This window comes from Corvus hawaiiensis, chromosome Z (assembly GCF_020740725.1).
Source record: "Corvus hawaiiensis isolate bCorHaw1 chromosome Z, bCorHaw1.pri.cur, whole genome shotgun sequence".
Classification (NCBI taxonomy): Eukaryota; Metazoa; Chordata; class Aves; order Passeriformes; family Corvidae; genus Corvus; species Corvus hawaiiensis.
The window spans coordinates 7,114,796-7,134,033 of NC_063255.1; the positions used below are offsets into that span (position 1 = coordinate 7,114,796).

Below are 19,238 nucleotides of genomic sequence, written 5' to 3' on the forward strand. Positions count from 1 at the left end.
ACCACAAAAGATGCAGTTTTTGTGTATCCCACCTCACTCCTCTGAAACTCAAGATTGCTTGTTTTATACTTCATTTTTCTGTGTAGGACCTTTGTTCTTCCTGTAAAACTCCAGGGTCTGAAAAACTTTATTCCAACTAGGTCTGTACTGACTGACCTGTGGCTTGAACAGTGCGCAGCTCACATGTGATTCTAGAGCAGCTGTGCACAGGAGCTGCTGGAAGAATGCAGATCCCACTGGTGGGAAGCAACTGGTTATTGTTAAAGCCATTACTACAATAATGTCCCACAAGACCATCCTGGGGGAAGCAGTGATTCAAGAAGTTTGTGAGTCAGCTGGGTACTTGTTTCCTGTCTTTTATATCTTTCCTGAGTTACAGGGCCTTCTCGCTTTTAGCCATCCAACAGTGTGGCTGTGGGCTTTCCCAAAGATTATCAACATAGGATTAAAATGAAAAGGCAAATGAAAAGGCAAAATTCTGGTACCAAGAAGTAAAAAATAAGATGAAGCCTGTAAGTGGTGAAAGAAAACAGGCATATGAGAAATAAATGATGCGGTATCTTTTCAGAAAAGTAATGACAATGTGAGTCATTTCTTTGTCTTAAAAGGAATCTCACTCACTTCAACACTTAGAATAACAGGGCTAAAACACAGTGAAGACATTCTTGGCTTCCACCAGTTGAAACTTCCAATGAAAAATGCATCAGTCTATAACAACACAAAATGCAGACACCCACTCGTATGAACACCATAATGGGAAGTGCACTGCCTAATGTAACTGGAGATTTTAGTCTGATCTGATCTCAAGAAATTCACTGTCAAAAAATACCTGCTTCTATGAGAATGAATTCAGGACTCTCCAAACCACTGTCAGTAACAGACTCTACAACAAACATACAATAAAAAGGGCTCCAAAACTATTACCAGCCTGTGTCAGAATCTGACACAGAACTGGGGACACCTCATATTAAGTTTTAGTTATTTGCCAAAGGGCAGTTACCAATACTGCATTATAATTAGAAACTTAGTATATGCAAGTACAAAAACAGATCACTTGTTTTTCACTCAGTAAAAACAGTTCACACCAAACTATTTAGACTGGTTTGCTCAGATGACTTTAAAGGACAAGAAGATATTTGTCATTTGCTCAAACATTTTTTAGTTAGGTTTTTTTTGGGGGTTGATGTTGGGGTTTTGTTTTGCATATATGTGCTGACAGAGAAACAGCTCCTATGTCTTTACTAATCATGGATAGCTACTGTTTTTTCCAGAATGTCTGTGGGAAAATGCAGGTGTGATCTGAGGAAGCAAATGGACACTGTATTTGATAGCAAAAAACCAGATAGGTGATTTCTAATGCAGGTGTGGAAAAATAGACACAATACACAATAAAGCTATAGACCTCCAAGAAGGTGAATGTTTTCAACATTTGGAAAGGACCTCATAGCATATAAGTGTCACAAGGACACCAGTGCCTTGACTCCGTGTGGGAAATGAAGTTGCAGGGAGCTCTCACAGAGAGCCCGCAGGTGCCGACAGAATACATAAACGACATTGTGCTTGAGCAGATAGAAATGGATACATGTTTCAATTTGCTGCCTTGGCAAAAACTGCCTGACTTAGAGCAATAAGCTTTTGCAAAACTAAAGCAAATGCAGTTTTGTAGTTTTGAAATAAATATTCCTTATACGAATAGAAATGTAGTAAAAATATACTTTATACAAGAAATAATAGTGATAAGTAAAAGAGTAAAGAGTTTTGAGTTTAATAATAAGTTTAATAATAAAGTTTCCTAGAAAGTTAAGATGTATTAGTGTAAGCTTGTGCAATAGGCTATAATAGCAATATGTTTATTGGTTAAGAAAGTACGCATTGTGGCAAATTATACAGTGTTGATTGGTACAAATGTGTAGCAAGCTTTGTGGCATTTGCTAATTGGCTAAAAAAGTTATAAAAAGCCTTGTAGAGATAGTGAGGCTGGCTGCTGCTTCTTCAGCAAGCTGCTGCTACCTCATTGAATTGCTGCTACCTGGCATCTGTACCTGCTGCAGCTGCCAGGCCTACCGCTTCTGCCATTGCTACTGTAACTACTGCCTTTGATATTGGAGATGCTGTTCGTAAGGACTCTGCTGTCTCACCCTTCAATAAACATGAGACTGATTCAGCAATAAATCATCTCAGTGACATCTCGAGCATACTTTAATCCCAGGACAATCCTGGAAATCCTGACAACTCCGAAGGGATAAACATCTCAAACAGATCTTTTGGACAAATATTAGTTCCATTTCTAATACCCCAACTGGACCTGAGCCAGCCTGCCCATCCAATCATCTCGAATATTATATCATGAATCCAAGAACTAGTATGTCATATCTACAATAATGATGCTTGACAATGTGAGAAGGATGCTAGCCAGAAACACCTTTAGTGTCAGAAACTTTTTTAAAGCTCTGAAGACGACCTTGATGAATTTTTCTCTCCCAAAATTATACATATAGTGCATAAAACAGTAAGATCAAGGTAGACATCTCAGTTCAATAAATTTAAAAAGACAATCCAATAAACTTGGCCAATTCTTTAATTTGGAAGAAGAAACAGTAAAACCATAAACACAATCCCTTCCATACTGAGGACCATAGAAATAGATCATCTGAAATATGCAAATACTGGGTTTTTTTACAACCATTCAAGTGTCAAAAAGACAAACTAAGAAAAATAACTTCTCTTACTTTCCATCTTGCAAAATTTGTATTTTCATTCACTTTAAAATAAATGTAACATTATTCCATCTTAATCAGATTTAAATACTGTGATTCTGAGTGAGTGCTGTTTTCACCACCAGAATGCAAGGGAAAAATAAAATATTGTGACTGACTGCCTGTGTAATCGCTTGGTCTAGGGTCATACCTCATCCTTTCACAGAATAATATTGAGAAGCATGGTACGTACCAAAACAGGTACTGACCAAAAGAAAGAGGACAATTAACCCTAGAAAACCAAACAGTGTTAGAATCATGCATCTTAAGATCATGCACCCCTGATAACATTCCACTAAAAAAATAACAAGGTTATAATCACTATTTCAAACAACTTGTTGCTTTTTTTCTACTTAAATTCTTATAATATTAAGAAGTTAGTCAAAAAGAAACTGGCATTCAGAAGAAAAATGATGTAACTTACTGTAAAGTTTGAATACAAGTTTCTGTATTGAACCTGGCAAATTAAATGTTTTGAAGGGAAAATCTTCTCAGGCATTTTCCAGGTTACCGTAAGTAACTGCTTTATACCAGGGATTTTTTTAACTGAAAGTATTTCAGGAGGAGCAAATTTCTCTAGAATGAAGAAACAAAAACATTAAGAGAGCAAAACGCTTCTATAAAAGTTCAGAATTTCTCTGTCTGTGTGTGTTCCAAGAATTTAAATCCTTATCTCAATAACACTCCCTATCAGAGTATTCATGTGATGATTTTTATTTTATAAACATAATTCTACATATGGGAAGTTATCTGTAAGAGATGCATAAATACCTGATTTAATTACATGGGACTTTGAACAACCTGGTCTAGGGGAAGGTGTCTCTGCCCACCCAAGCTTTTCTATGACTCTGTGATTCTGCTGTGAACCTGCCCTCAAATATACGTGCAGATGTCTTTCATTTGCATCAGGACTCAAAAATAGTACCCAGAGACAACAGCAAGGAAAACAAATGAAGCAGAGCTGGGATGCCAAAGGCAAGACTGAACTGCAAATGAGGAAACAATTCAGCTGAAAAAGATCTGAGGGGGTGAGAAGTGTAAAGAAGATGGCGGGAAAAGAATGGACTAGCAATGAGAAAAGACATGTCTGGCATAGAGAATGTGGAGAGTAATGAGGAGTCACAGCAGGTCTGAAAACAGGAATAAAGGATATGACTGATGACGAGTGCTGCAGCAAAAAGCAGTCAGTTTATAAGGGTTATTGATTAACTACACCACCAAAATGAACAGAAGAAAAGCATAGGACAGAGGGAGAAGAGGTACAGAAGATATTATTACTGCTCCTGTGTGGAATTATTATTGCACACTAGAACAAGTGCATTTTTTTAACATTCCTAACCAGAATATAGAAAAGCAGAGTAAATGATGGGTGGCCCTTGAGAAATTATAATATCACTATTCATTTACAGCCAGGTGTTGTATTGATGCTTGGTAGCACTCAGAAATATTAAAGTACAGTCCGAGTACCAATTAGGTTGACAAAAGGTTTTAATATACGGCCTTTAGCTTAAAACAATATTGTTGCAGTTAGATGTTTCACAGCATGAAAACAACACCCTGTCATTTTTCACCACCTCACAGAAAGATCAAGAAACTGCTGAAAATTACTGCTGTAACACCAACCAGTTTGAAGAATTTTACATGGAAAGGTCATAAATAAAATCTTTATCACCTCTTTTTTAATTACCTACCTATTTTTATCAAAGGTATATGAATGCAGTCTGATGAAGAGCTACCCAAAACATTTTTAGCTTCCACCTGAAAACAAAAATCCCTATCATACGGAGTATTTGGATAAAAAAATGAACATGACTCTGTTGTATTCTGGCAGGAGCTGACTGTATTTGGAGAATTCATCCTAAAAAAGAGAAAAATAAAAGCAGTTAGAAACGAGAGGATTTTCTTACAATAATTCAAACAAATTGTTAGGGTATTATTTATATACCTTTGAGGTTGCAAGACTTTTTTACCAGTGAACATCTTTAGATGACATGTTTGTGTAAACGAATACTCTTTCCTAATTTCCCTGCTCCCTTGTACCAGTGCTTTTGTAGTCATATGCTAAACTCAGCTAGGGAGATATCTGGATTAAAACTAATGTTTAGATTTGGCTGGAAACAGTTCTGCAATCCAATTCACTCTGTGGTTAATAAAAGGTTTGTACTTATAGAGGAAGGAATAATACTGAAACGTGCTTTCAATGGCTGTTTTAGCTTCTGGCTTCATAAACTCAGCTAAGTTATAAAATATAGAAACACCAGAAGTAGTAAGAAAGTTCCACATTAAAAAGGTGGAAGCCTAAAATGCCAAAGCTAAAATGGAGATAAAACTAAAGAGGTTTTCCTACCCTACAACTTAAATAAAAAATATAGTATGCACTAGTACAATATGAAAAAGCGCCCTCCAGAGTCTGAATTCCTTCCCATTATCAAGAATAACTTTAGGCATTTTGGAAATCTCTTCATGAAACAATATTACCTGGAGTCTTGGTTAGGCAGAAAAAGAACACTACTAGAAGCAGCACTATGAAAGACAGATTGACAAGTGCATCTGGGACAAATCTGTGCTATCTGAGATCTGCCTTGGAACAACACTGATTTCACCATTTTCACAGTCACTTATGAAAAAGCAAGCTCCTAACCAATATTTAAAATCTAACAGAAATTGAAAGAACCAAGTATCTGTGTTTCTCTGCTGAAAAGCATGAGACCACATAATTTGTAAATAGAAATCCCCAAGCAATCCAAAAGGACAACTCCGGATTCTTTCACTGAAACCTCATGACTCCCAGGGTCCCTAGGTTAAATGTTGCTGGAGTCAAGCAGAATACTGCAGTAAATCAGTGGCTTAATGAATTTTGACAGGGAATTTTTTAAAGCAGATGAGGAAGCAATCTTTTATACTCATTCAAAATGAGGATAGTTCATTATATAGAAAGTTTCTGGGAAACTCACCCATAAAATGCCTCCATTCTTCATCTGTACATAAGGTCACTCAACTTCCAATTTTATTGGTAATGTTACTTCAAGGGAATCAGCTTTGATATAAATATTTCTCTACTGAATATTGGGTTGAGAATACTCATTTCCTTTATACAGCATACAAAAAAGATATCAGACTATACTTTATCAGCAATTATCAACCCTGAATTAATCAATATTCACCGAGAAATGCCAAGACTCCAATCTCCGTGATGATTTCAAGTTTTCTTTAAGCAGAAGTCAGGATGAGAGAGCAAGAGAGCTGGTTGTCACACCCCAGCAACCCAGTTCCCAGCATCTCTTGTACTTACAGTTTTCGGTAAAGAGTATAGTTTGTTGTAAAACTTGTTTCTCTTCCTGCATTCCAGGTACAGGTAAGGTTATCCTTATAGAAATAAATGCAGGAAATATTTTCTGGCCTGTCTGGACGAACTACAATGACAAAGGTTTAAAAAAAAAAAAAATCCAGTAAAAATAAGTAATTTTAACATACACCTGATTTTGTTGGTCAAAAAGCAGATTATGGCAAACTTCATTCAGTGTCAGTCAGCACTTCGTTTTATCATTCTTCACTGCCCTGAGAACTCCTCACAAAACCAAAACGAAAGCCACTCTTTCTTATCCTGAGGAGACAACGAGATTTTCTCCAACCACTTCTCAGAAATACTTTACTAAGTGTGCCTAAAGGCAGTGACTCTTTAACTATCATGTATCAAACCACTGCATACACTGTCTTGAACATCTAAGTATACACACACACAGTCTCCCCCCCTGCAACACACCTGTAGTTTAAGGTGAGCCCAGAAAGTAAGAGGAAAACAAAGAAACAGCAAAAGCAACCCCTCAAAAAAGGCATTCTCTGACAGATAAAACTCCTTTTGGTTATCTCCCAGAATATCTAATTGTTCACGCTATGAAAAACCCGAATCTGAGAAACCTGCACAACCTCAAGAGTGCAGAAGACAAGTTTCTGGGAAACAGATCTACGTGACTAAGTGATCTCAAAGAGATCACTAATTCTGGGCTCTCTTTATCTTATAAGCAAGATAGCACAAAGGAAACAATCTTCTGCAATCTCTATAGTCTTCCTCTATAGTCTGAAGTCATCCATAAAAATGTTACACCCTGAAAGACTTTTTTGTTACAGCTCAATTTCATCACTGGTTAGAAGAAGTCTGAGTAGAAAGGAAGAGAACTGTGCCCAGTGAAATAAACTGGTTGAAAAAGCCCTCTTTTCAAAATAGTATTTTTCTGTCCCATCTAATAGAATTCTCAAAAGATCTTTCTTTTATCAATAAGCTTACAGCACATTAAACTTTGCAGACAAGCAAGACCTTTTGCTGGATTTTTTTCTACAGATGTCTTGCTTTTATTACTTCTTTATTAGAATGGGACCCCCAGGCATACGTTAGTACAATCTGGACTTAATCTGTTCAATAAATTAAAGAATTCATATACATATTTTAACGTTCTCCATGAGAGAGTGTAATTATCATTTCTTCAGAAGAGAGGATTAGAGAGGAAATCTCTCTGGAGAAAGCTGAAGTTGGCTAGGCTAGAAAGGAGATATAACCAATGGGACAGACTCAATACCTTTGGAACTCAACAGAAAACTTCAGCTAGGCGAAAGTCAGGGTCAGAGAGGTTACAGACCTGTGTCAGTATAAAATACTGGTAATTTCATGCTTTATTTCAGAAAAAAAAAAATGCACTTGAATACAGGTGTTTTAAAATGCCACAACCAAAAGTAGCTGTTTTAAAAGTAAAATTATTACAGTAAATTACTTTAAAGTGTTAAGATTATTTTTTCTGCCTTTCTACTTACAGCCAGACTTAACTTCTGTGTGAGTCAAAAGTTGTTCCTTGTCCAAGTTCATTAAACACTTCACATTAGCTGTGTTGTACGTGAAATTATGAATGGTTACACTAGATACAGTCTCATTCACAATGTTACAGTTTTCTGAAGCAATTAATTCATCATTCAGTTTCCAGATGATGTGGCTTGCATTTCTCTGAGGCAGGTAGCTCTTTCTAAGAACACAGAATAGTTTCAGGGGGGATCCTCTTTCAATTTTAGGAGATGAAGGAAAAATGTCAGCATCTGTGATAGAGTTTTCATCTAGAAACAAAATCAAAGACATCTCATAGACAAATTCCTCTTAAAATACTAGTAGAAAAATGGTAAGTTGTTTTGTTGTCTACAGATAATTTAATTAATTTTTTTCATACAGAATTCAAATAAAATACCCAGTTAGTTATTCAAATCAGATACTGCTGTTTGAAAACTCAGTTCACATTAATTACTGTATTACAATAGGTATTACATTAGAGTAATGTTTCAACAAATTCACAGAAATAATGAGGAAGTTTCCATTCAGAAACCTTTTTAATAGCCCTAAATGAAGAAAAGAAAGTCTTGTATTTTAAGCCTGTTTCTATAAAATATTCCTATAGGTAAAAGATATGCATGTAATTTATATGCATTTATCATTACTACTTAAAATATCCAAAAATACATTAAAACAGTAAGACTAAAATTTACAACTAAGCTGTAATATATTTCAATACTTCTTAGAATTTATATTCCCAGACAGAGTGCAGATACAAAACACATGTAAAAGAAGAACACATAAGTGGGCTGAATAAATGAATTGAGCACAAAGTTATCAAACAGTGCAAGAATCATCCATTAGAGTCCTGGAAGGAACAAACTGTTTTTGTTAGGGGGGGTTGGTGCTACTTATTTCTTGAAGCCAAATTTCATTAATTTAAAATTATTAAATAAATAAATTTCATAAATAAATCTGTCAACAAGAAGACATCAAAACTACCATAAATTAATTTTTCTATATATACTGTACACTAAGTCAATCACCTACTAACTTCTACTTTTAAAATAAACTTTTCCTGCTTTCAGAACTCCTCAAAATTTCACTTGGAGAATGTTACCTTTCGGAAAAATTTCTTATGGCAAGACAGGTGGTAAAAATCCAGAAGCATACCTGCTACAGAGCTGCAGAGCAGGACAAACATCCAAATCAAACTGTTGAACATTTCCTTCTCAGTAAGTATAGGCAGAAAATGCTGTCATAAAATAAAAATAAAAATAATATATTCAACTAAAGATGCCCTTTTAACACCTTGTTAGCATTTGTGTAAGAGTTAATAATGTTATTCAGCTTTTCTCTCTTGTATTCAAGTGAAGTATTGCTTTTTTTAAATGTTACTTTCCTGAACAATGGAGAAATTTGATGCAGTTTTCCTAAGATAAGTTGCATACATTTCCCATAATCAAGAGAAAGGTAAGTGTACCTAAAACTCTGGTAAGGGCAATCCAATTCACACAAGGGTTTTACCTTCCAAAGACCATGTAAATAACTGGCAAGAAATGTATCTCCATTCACTTGACACGCAGCCTGCCTAGTCTTTCCTAAGCAGATTCATCTAGTGAATTCTTTTTAAAGTTAAGGCTGTTGCAGGAGAAGGAATGATCTGCCTATCTTGTGCATCACCACCTAATAAAGAAATTGTTCAGGAAGTGGACAACAGTGCAGGTTGCCTTTCACCTAAAAGAGGATGAATTCATATTGGTTTTATCCTGGCCAAGTGTACCTGGCAACAGACCTGAGTACACGCCGCAAAAACAAAGGAAAGCACCTCTCTTTGGCTTTCTTTTCGAAGAAAAGAACTGAACTACTGTGCAGCCGAAAAACCTTTAACTCTATGTTAAGAATGGGGAAAGCAAAGCAGAGACTGATTTCTTCCAAAAGGACAGCTGAATCTAGGATTCCATGAGAAAAAATTACAAAAATCAAACACTCTTCTTGCCTCAAGTGCTGCTGTCAGCTCTTACAGAATCACAGAATGTGTTTATGGAAGGGACCCCTACACACCATCTGATCCAAACTCCCTGCTTACACAGGGCCTCCTAGGACCATGTCCAGACAGCTTTTGAAGATCTCCCTTGACAGAGACTCCACAAACTCTCTGGATAGATAACCTGCTCCAGTACTCATTCACTCTCACACCAAAGAAGTATTTCCTGATGTTCAGAGGGAACCTCCTGTGTTTCAGCTTGTACCCACTGCCTCTGGTCCTATCACTGGAGAGATTCTGGCTCTACCCTCTTTGCACCCTCCCCTCAGGTACTGATGAGATCTCCTCTGAGCTTTCTCTTCTCTAGGCTGAATAGTTCCAGCTCCCATATGGCAGATGCTCCAGTACATTAATCATCATTGTGGCTATTCCCTGAACTCTCTCTGGTATGCCCATTTCTCTCTTGACATCGGGAGTCCAGAACTGAACAAAATACTCCAAGTGTCGGCTCAGCAGTGCTGAACAGAGGGGCAGGATCACCTCCCTTGACCTGCTGGTTGCAGTCCTAACACAGCCCAGGAAACCAGCATTCTTTGTCACAGGGGCACATTGCTGGCTCATGTTCTGCCCTCCACTTGGCCAGCTCCCTGTACTGCTGTCTGGGGTTTTACCTCCCCAGACAAAGGATTTGAAAAATTCTAGTTTGACATGCACACCAGAAAGCTTAAATAGCCTAAGATCCCATCCACATCCAGGGGGTGCTCCTCATTCTGTATCCATCCTGTACCCTTTCCTCCTCTTCTAGTGCTTCTCTAGTACTCAACCATACAGTAAGTCACTTCCACTTGCCAAAACAGCAGAAAACTAAGGAAAAAAAAGTATTTGTACTACATTAAGCAACTTGCTACATGATCAGACAGGCACAGGAGTTGGTGAAACAGAGGAGAGAACTGGGGAGTGAGACCTCCATGACTTTTCCCAGACGTGAGCTGTTAATTTGGTTCAGTCCTCCGCCTCCTTTTTCTCCAGAATCAATTAGCAGCTGTTAATTTGACATGCCAGCTGCTAGTTACTACATGCCAGAAACCAGGGTGATTCAGCAGGTTACAGTGCTGCTCAAATCTTATATGCTTGTCAGGACACTGATACGTGACAAAATAGCTCTTTGGCTGTTTACTGAAGAGGTTGTACATGTAAAAGTGATGAAAGAACATGCCTGAGTGAAAATTTAAGTATTTAATTGAAAGATGCCTATAAAAGCTCAATTCTGATGACTAAACAAATATGAACAGAACTGTCTTCTTCAGTTGATTAAAAAATTGATTCAGCAAGGCCAGATATCTTGTAGGAAGATGCAATCTCAGTAAGGGTCACATTAAATAAATAAAACTTGTGTAACACAGTTGATGAATAATGTCTCAATACTTCTGATTAAATTACCGCGTTTGGAAGAGCTGTGATTTAAAAACTTTAAAGTCAGACGAAAAAATTACTCAAAGTTAACTTTTCCCCCTATTGTATTTAAGACCATTTCTTAATTGCCCTTCTCCCCCATTTCAGGACATGAAACCATTTTCCATTCAGATCCAATTCTAAGATTGTTTTTAACTACACACCTCTGCATACAGTGTAGATGTTACACCAAGAATAAAGAGCATGCCACATCTATAAATGTCAAGACACCATATCATAGAGTCATTGAATCACAGAATGTTAAGGGTTGGAAGGTATCTTAAATACCATCTAATCCTAACCTCCCTTCCATGTTCAGGGACACCTCCTAGTAGACCAGGTTGCTCAACGCCTTATCCAAACTGGCCTCAAACACTTCCAGGGATGGGGCATCCACAACTTCCCTGAGCAACTTCTTCCAGTGTCTCACCACCCACACAATAAAGAATTTCCTGCTAGTGTCTAATATAAATTTCCCCTCTTTCAGTATGTACCCATTCCTCCTTACCCTGCCACTCCAGTTCCTGTCAGACAGTCCCTCTCCAGCTTTCCTGTAGGCCCCTTCAGATACTGGAAGGTGTCTGTGAGGTCCCCACACAACCTTCTCTTCTCCAGGATGAACAGCCCCAACTTTCTCAGCCTACCCTCACAGGGAGGGTACTCCAGTCCTCTTATCAGCCTCCTGGCCCTCCTCTGGACTTGCTCTAACAACTCCTTGTCATTATGCTGGGGACCCCAGAGCTGGATGCAGTGCTCCAGGTGGGGTCTCAGCAGAGCAGAGGAGCAGAATCACATCCCTTGACCTGCTGGCCACTCTCCTTTGGATGCAGCCCAGGATTCCCTTGGCTTTCTGGGCTGCGAGCACTCACTGCCCGCTCGTGGTGCATTTTTCATCAGCCATCACACCCAAGTCCTTCCCCACAGGGCTGCTCTCCACTTCTCTGCCCAGCCTGTTCATGTGTCTGGGATTGCCCCAATGCAGGTGAAGGACCTTGCAGTCAGCCTTGCTGAACTCCATGAGGTTTGCTTGGTGCCACCTCTCAGGCCTGTCCAGGTCCCTGTGGATGCCATCCCTTCCCTCCAGTATGTGTCAACTGCCCCACACAGCTCAGTGTCATCAGCAAACTTGCTGAGGGTGCCCTCAATCCCACCGTCCATGTCACTGACAGAGGTGTGGAACTGCATCAGCCCCAGGACCAACCCCTGAGGGACATCACTCATCCCTGGTCTCTGTAGACAATGAGCTGTTGATCACAACTTTGTATGTGTTGCCATCCAGCCAGTTCTTTATCCAAAGTGGTCCATCCATCAAATCCACATCTCTCCAATACAGAGACAAGGATGGCAAGTGGGACGATGTCAAATTCTTTGCATAAATCCAGGTAGACAAGGGGAGTTATGTTGCTACCTGTTCTGAGCTTCCCCTCCCCCTCCCAAAGACACTTGCTCTGAACATGTGCTCTGGACCCCTTTGTTCCAAGCATGGGCAAAACCAAATGTAACTCAGACTCTTCAGCAGTGTCTCACTGTCTGGTCACCCCGGGTCCGCCCCCAGTCCTCCCCTTTCCCCTTCTCTGGATACAACAGACGATCGAGGGAGGCCCCGCCCTCTCCTGGCTCTGCTATGTTTTCTGCGAACATCTTGTCGTCTGTTTCTTTTGAAAGCTCCTAACTGTGGGAAATTGAGCGAGCAGGGAGCTATATTTCTCCCTCTTGGCTTCTGCTGGTGGTATTTGCTTTGCAGCTGATACAGGTACCGATTTTAGAGCTACTAAAGTGCCAGATTGCCCGTGCTACCTCTCTGGGTTGCTCAACGCTTTCTGAGGCATTGAAATACAAGTGCTAGCCGGTAAAAGCTGAAAATATACCTTCCTCAGAGTTACTCTGCCCTTGTCCACCAAAGCTGTAGCCCCATCATAGAAGACCACCAAATTTGTCAGGCATGGTTTGCCCTTAGTAAAGCTACGTTGGTTGTCCCAATCACCTCTTTATTTTCTATGCACCTTAGCATAGTTTCCAGGAGAATCTGCTCCATGATCTTTTTTGGCACAGAGGAGAGACTGACTGGTCTGTAGCTCCTCAGGGCTTCTGCATTCCCCTTTTTTTAAATGGGGGTTATAGTTTGCTTTTTTCAGTCATCAGGGACTTTATTTGACTGGTACAATTTTTCAAAAATTATGTATAATGGCTTAGCAGCTTCTTCTGCCACCTCCCTCAGGACCTACAGACAAATCTTATTGGATCCCATGGACTTACAACCATTCAGGTTCCTTAGATGGTCTCAGACCTGATCCTTTCCTACAGTGGGTTTAGGGTCTTCATTCTCCCAACCCTGCATTAGCCTTTCTCAGCTTGATTGAAATGGCTGGAACACTTGCTGTCAAAGACAGAGGCACAGAGGTTGTTGAGAACCTCTGCCTTCTCTTTTCCCAGGGTATCCATGTCTCCCATTTGCTTTTGAAGAGGGCCCACATTATCCCTAACCTTCGTCTTCCTTGCAACATAGCCATGGAATCAAGGTGCGCAGTGCCAAGTAGAGGGGGACAATCCCTGCCCTGGTCCTGCTGGCCACACTATTGCTGATCCAGGCCAAGATCCCATTTGCCTTCTTGGCCACCTGGGCACACCCTGGCTCATGTTCAGCTGCTGGCACCAGCACCCCCAGGTCCTCTCCAGCCCCTCTGTCCCAGCCTGTGCTGCTGCCTGGGGTTCTTGTAACCCAGCACTTGGCCTTGTTGAACCTCACACCATTGGCCTCAGCCCATCGATCCAGCCTGCCCAGATCTGTCTGCAGACCCTTTCTGCCCTCCAGCAGATCAACTCCTGCCCAACCACGTTTCATCTGCAAACTGACTGAGGGTGCACTTGAACCCCTTGTGAGGATCAGTAATAAAGACACTGAACAGGACTGGGCCCCATAGTGAGCCCAGGAGAAGCAACCAGCTGTCAACTGAATGTGGCACCACTCAGCACCATTCTTCGTTCCAGTCATCTTCAAGAACTTTTAACATCTTTGCTGGAATGTGACAGGAAATTCTTTACTACCAAGTCTGACACTCATCTAACAACTATGAAGGAGGAAAGAAACTGAACTCTCCTTTTATTTAGTCTTTACTATCCATTGCTATAGCTCTCCCATGATAGCTGCCATATGGAGAGACAGACCTCACCCTATACACAGTCAGCAAATGCTGAAAGCCTCCACTCTGGCCCACTGGGCCACCTAACTGTGATGTTCTACAAAATGCACCAGGAAAAGCAATAACCATCAATTTTAAGAACCCCAAGATTCAAATACATCAGCATTTACACAAATCCTAGAGGGAAAAAGGACATTTCAGGCAAATGATTCAAACATGTACTTCAGCATCCTTTTTAGGTAACAGGGTGCATCAGATTCATGATAGGTCAGGATTGCACCAAAGGCGAGTACCAGTGAGCATCAGAAGAGGAAAATGGAGGGGTTTCTACGTTGGTTGGAGAAGACAATGACACATAAACATAATGGAAGAAGCAGTAAATTTGAGGGACATCTAATGGGTTTTCTTAACTCCTTAACCCCTATGACTTAAGCACAGACAAGCCCATCCACGGGAAAAATGACAGACACTGTGACGAAAGATCCTGGGCACACTGATTTCACAATCCACAGTCTTTCACTGAGCTAAAAATAGTCAACTGAACCTCAGACCAGGATGAACAGGATTTAAAACATTTACCTTTAAATAGAACTTGATTTAAACAGGTGTTAGGTGCACTTTCATTTGGAAAAGAAATCTATATGTATTTTAAAAACTTAGTCTACTAACTAATAATCTATTAACTAATAACCTGCTAACACCACTTAAAGGAAATAAAATCAAACAATACATATCTATTGAGAAAACTACTACGCTTATAGACATATCTGAAGGAGCCACATGATGACACTGTCAAAACGCTGTATCATATACATATGTATATGTTTCTGTATGGTGACCACAGAAACTTGTTCTAAAAACAACATCACGTCAAAAAAACCCCAAAACATCATCACACAAACAACTTGTGAATTTAAAAACTTCAACTGGAAACGGAAAAAGCAGAAAAGTAATTTTTCCTCTTTCAGTCTCTCAATAGAGAATGTAGGCACAAAAGGATGAGATATTTTTGTTCTAAAATCCTGAAGGACATTGTGACCAGGAAAAGTCAGGTCTGCCAATAACTGCTGATAACAGTTATTTTGCTTAGTATACCCTGCAGTTCAGATGCAAAACATTATGTTTTGATAAACCCCCTTTGTTTTCTTATAAAGCAGAACATAGAATATTCATTCATTATAATATAAAATGCTGTTATATTGGAATTTAAATCAAATTTCTAACTATACAAGCTTGATATTAATAGGGAAAAATAGAATATGACTCACTATTTTCCAAACAAGCATAACAAACAAGTCTCTATATAATTCTTAATGTATAAAATGCTCAGATAGATAAAAAAAGCTGCAAAACAGATTTTTTTTTTTTTTACTAATTAATATATTGTACCTCATAAAAGAAACAATTTTTATGGAAAAATTTTAAAGTTAGAAACAAAACAAGATTCACTTGCTTTATCTTTACATACATGTCATTTCTTTTATTATAACTACATGATTGTATCCAATTTGATAATACTCACTAGAGGAAAGGTCAGGCCATCAGTATCACTATAACTAAATGTTGGTTATATTACCAGACAGAATGTTGCTTTCAGAGCAGGTCATTACCTGTTCTTTTTTCACTGAGAAAGAAAAAACAGACAAGCTATGGTTTAAAGAAGGTTAACATACAGATCTGGTCTTGGAGCAAGCCTCCTTCTTAGGCTGATTGTCTGAGTGACTACACAGTCTATTTGAACTGCAAGGGTCTACTTTGAGAGATGATTTTGCATCAGACATTTTCAGTAAGTAAGATGTTATTAGACAATGGTTGCCTTCATGCCCCTTCGTGTTGGTGGAGAACAAGTTGTCTCTCATGTGGCAAGCAACTAGGTGAGCAAAATGGACAGCCAGGGTAGCAGGATCCATGCACTGAACTCCAAAGAAATGTAGAGCTCTCACTGAAAAGACGGTAGCCAGATCAAAATCTTTTACATTTGGGTGGTTTCAATCTAAAGTTTATACAGAATACACACCTGTCATAAAATCAGAAGGAAGATTCTCTCTACTGCTTCAGAGCATTAGCTCACCTTCTCCAGTCTTGTCTCTCAACCTCAGACTGGACCTAGATGTAAAACACACACCTACTTTTATAATGCCAACAAAATATGTTTTGGAAGAAAGCAAATAAAAACTTTCCTGGACTGTTATGGAATCAGCTACAGCCCCAAAATGTATAATATAGTTATAATCCTTGTACTGCTGCAGTGCTGCAAGTAGAACAACACAGAACACAGTGCAGGTAACACCATGCTCCCACAAACACGAGAAGGAAAGAGAACAAAATGAGCACAAAACTTCACTTTCATACTTTCTTCACACTCAAAAAAGATGACCATGACCCTGAAACTTACCTGTACATGTAACACAACATTCTGAAGAAGACATTTAATTGTGTATTCTAGAAAACATTATAAGCTCAGACTCACTGCAGCATCATAACCCTGCTGCTTCAAATCAAATAGTAAAGGTTATCTATCCTGCTATTCTTTACTATCTATGCTGTTACCTTTACTAACAATACTTTTGTATCTTAGCCAAAATTGCAAGGCAAAACACAGCACAGTAGTGAGAAATCAGGCTCCATGGGACCTACTAAACACAGTTATGTTTTGACATCTCTTAGTATGGCATTTTTGAACTGAAAATGCCCTCTACAAGCACCAAATCATGCAAAAATTCCCCAGGTTTAAATGATTATTATACAAAAAAATCAAAATTTTTAATCTTCAACACTACAATCTCTGTGATACAAACCCAAAGCTTTTTTCTCCCTTTTTATCCCTTTTGAGACCTGTTTTGTTATAGATTACCCTCCAACAGAAAAATCTGAACTGACCACTCCGTTCTTTTGCCTAACACACAAAGCTTCCTTCAAGCATGAAAACATTCTCTTGCCCAATCAGTGTCTTAATTCACAGAGAGTCTAGAAGTTGGATTTCAACTATTTTAGACAATCATAAAATCATTTTGGTTCAAGAAGACCATCAAGTGCAACCATTAACCCAGCAATGCCATGTCCACCGCTAACCCATGTTCCCAAGTGTCACATCTACGTGCCTTTTAAATACCCACAGGGACAGTGACTCCACCAATTCCCCAGGCAGCTTGTTCCAGTGCTTGAGAACCTTTTCCGATAAGAAAGTTTTCCGAATATCCAATCTAACCTTCCCTGGTGCAACTTGTGGCAATTTCCTCATCCGTTGCTTATAACTTGGGAGAAGAGACTAACCCTCATCTCACCACAACCTTTCAGGCACGTGTAGAGACTGATAAGGTCTCTCCTGAGCCTCCTTTTCTCCAGGATAAACACCCCAAGCTCCTTCAGCTGCTCCTCACAGAACTTGTGCTCCAGACCCTCCACTTCCAAAAGACAAATCATACAGTCCATTACAGGTGAGAAGACAACTGACACTTCCCAATTTAAGCATGAGTACATGAACATGATACTCGTGATATATATATACACAAACCCATTACGAAAATATTTTTTCCTCAGAAGGCAGAAATGGCAAACATTGAAGAAACCTGGGCCCAGTTCATTAAAATATGATACATCACTTCGAGAAAATGTGAATGAATACAAATTAAGCAGAGAGCAATTAAGTAAGAGCTTTTACTTCCTTTGATGATTGCATACATTGCAAACATTTTGAGAACACATAATGAGAACATTACACACACAAGGAAAGCCACTGCCAAGCATCTGTACTGCATTCTTTAGAAAATGAGATTAATGCAATGAGCTAAACAGAAAGTTTCAATTCTTTCTGTCTCATGGACTTGAAAGAAAGAAACCAAAAGGAGCTTTTTGGCCCGAAGACACCCAGAAGCATATCCTGCCCGAAGTCTGGGACAAACGCTTGGAGAAATGCAAACGCAAGCAAACTTCACTGCTAGAGATCCACGCGTGTAACAGTGCGAGGAAGAGTTTCACACTCCCCCACACTTCATATAAACGAAAATGAGCACAGGGACCTTTGCTGAAAACATCTTTTCTACTCACCTCAGCTGCAGAACGGGCGTTTGGTTTAACAGGGGCCTCTGCCTCCCCGCGATGGCGAAGAGACGGACAAAATAGGAAGTCGCCCGGCTGAGCACAAGTAACGCTTTTTCCCGTAATTCTGAAGGCCAGCAATTCCCACCCACGCCGCTGGGACGAGCGGTGTCGGACTCGGATGTCCCCAGCTGCCCCGCACGGCGCCGGCCGCTGGCGGGCGGCTCCTCGGCCCTGCCCGGAGCCCCGACAGGCGCCCGCCCCCGGAGCCGCCCCCGGACCGCTCCCCGCCCGTCCCTGCGGCCACCCCACTTCCCGGGACGGGGCGGAGCGGGGACACAGCCCTGCCGCCATGCAGGCTGAGGGCCCGCCCGCACCAGCTTCGCCGCTCTTTCAAAGGGCGGTAATCAGCCGGCCGTGCGGGGGTGTACGCAGCGACGTTCGGATGCAGATGAAACAAGTCAAGAGTGTCTTCAAATCGCATAAGCACACGCAGCGGAACAAGCATATGGGTAACAGCAACAACAGAGGAGCACTCACCGGTAAGCACGTCATGCATCATTTAGGGCACAGGCAAGGGAGTAATTCAAGTGGTGATCCCTTTTAAAACAAACGTTTTCCACTTAATGGCTTGGAAGAAGACTGCAGCCCATAAGCAACATAAAAAGGAATAATGGGACTGAAAATCAGAAGGAACGTTGCAATTAAGATGCCGTGAAATTAGTAAATGGAAATACAAAGTCCCTAGTAGTGTGGCTCCTATTAAGCACTGACAGTCCTTGCTAAGCAGACAGTCTCCACGAACAGATACTGAATTTTAATAATGCAATCAGTACATCAAGAAGTCTTGGCCCCAATTCAGGAAGAGATCCATTACAGACAACAAATAGTTTATCCTGCACTAGTGTCACATGCAACAGAAGCTGCAGATTGATTCATTTCAACTTCCATGACTTGTGCAGCAGATGTAAACTGTAACCTAAATGCTCTTTGGTATAGCAGACTTTTTTTTCTTTAGTAAGAATAAAAGTAAGAGCAGGACCAGACCCATAATT

General features: G+C 39.9%; 1 protein-coding gene across 5 annotated transcripts in view; it reads right to left on the reverse strand.

Annotated features, from left to right (window-relative positions):
- Positions 1–19,238, reverse strand: part of IL31RA (interleukin 31 receptor A) — a 42,082-nt gene that overhangs the window by 16,297 nt on the left and 6,547 nt on the right. The window contains exons 2-8 of one of the 5 annotated variants that reach the window (XM_048291911.1): positions 18,724–18,783; positions 16,163–16,251; positions 8,740–8,821; positions 7,563–7,856; positions 6,049–6,169; positions 4,448–4,614; positions 3,181–3,332 (exon numbers count right to left, since the gene is read on the reverse strand). In XM_048291911.1, the coding sequence (XP_048147868.1) occupies positions 3,181–3,332; positions 4,448–4,614; positions 6,049–6,169; positions 7,563–7,856; positions 8,740–8,791 (786 nt within the window). In that variant the 5' untranslated portion in view covers positions 8,792–8,821; positions 16,163–16,251; positions 18,724–18,783. The other 4 variants (XM_048291910.1, XM_048291912.1, XM_048291913.1 and 1 more) reach the window with 4 other exon arrangements.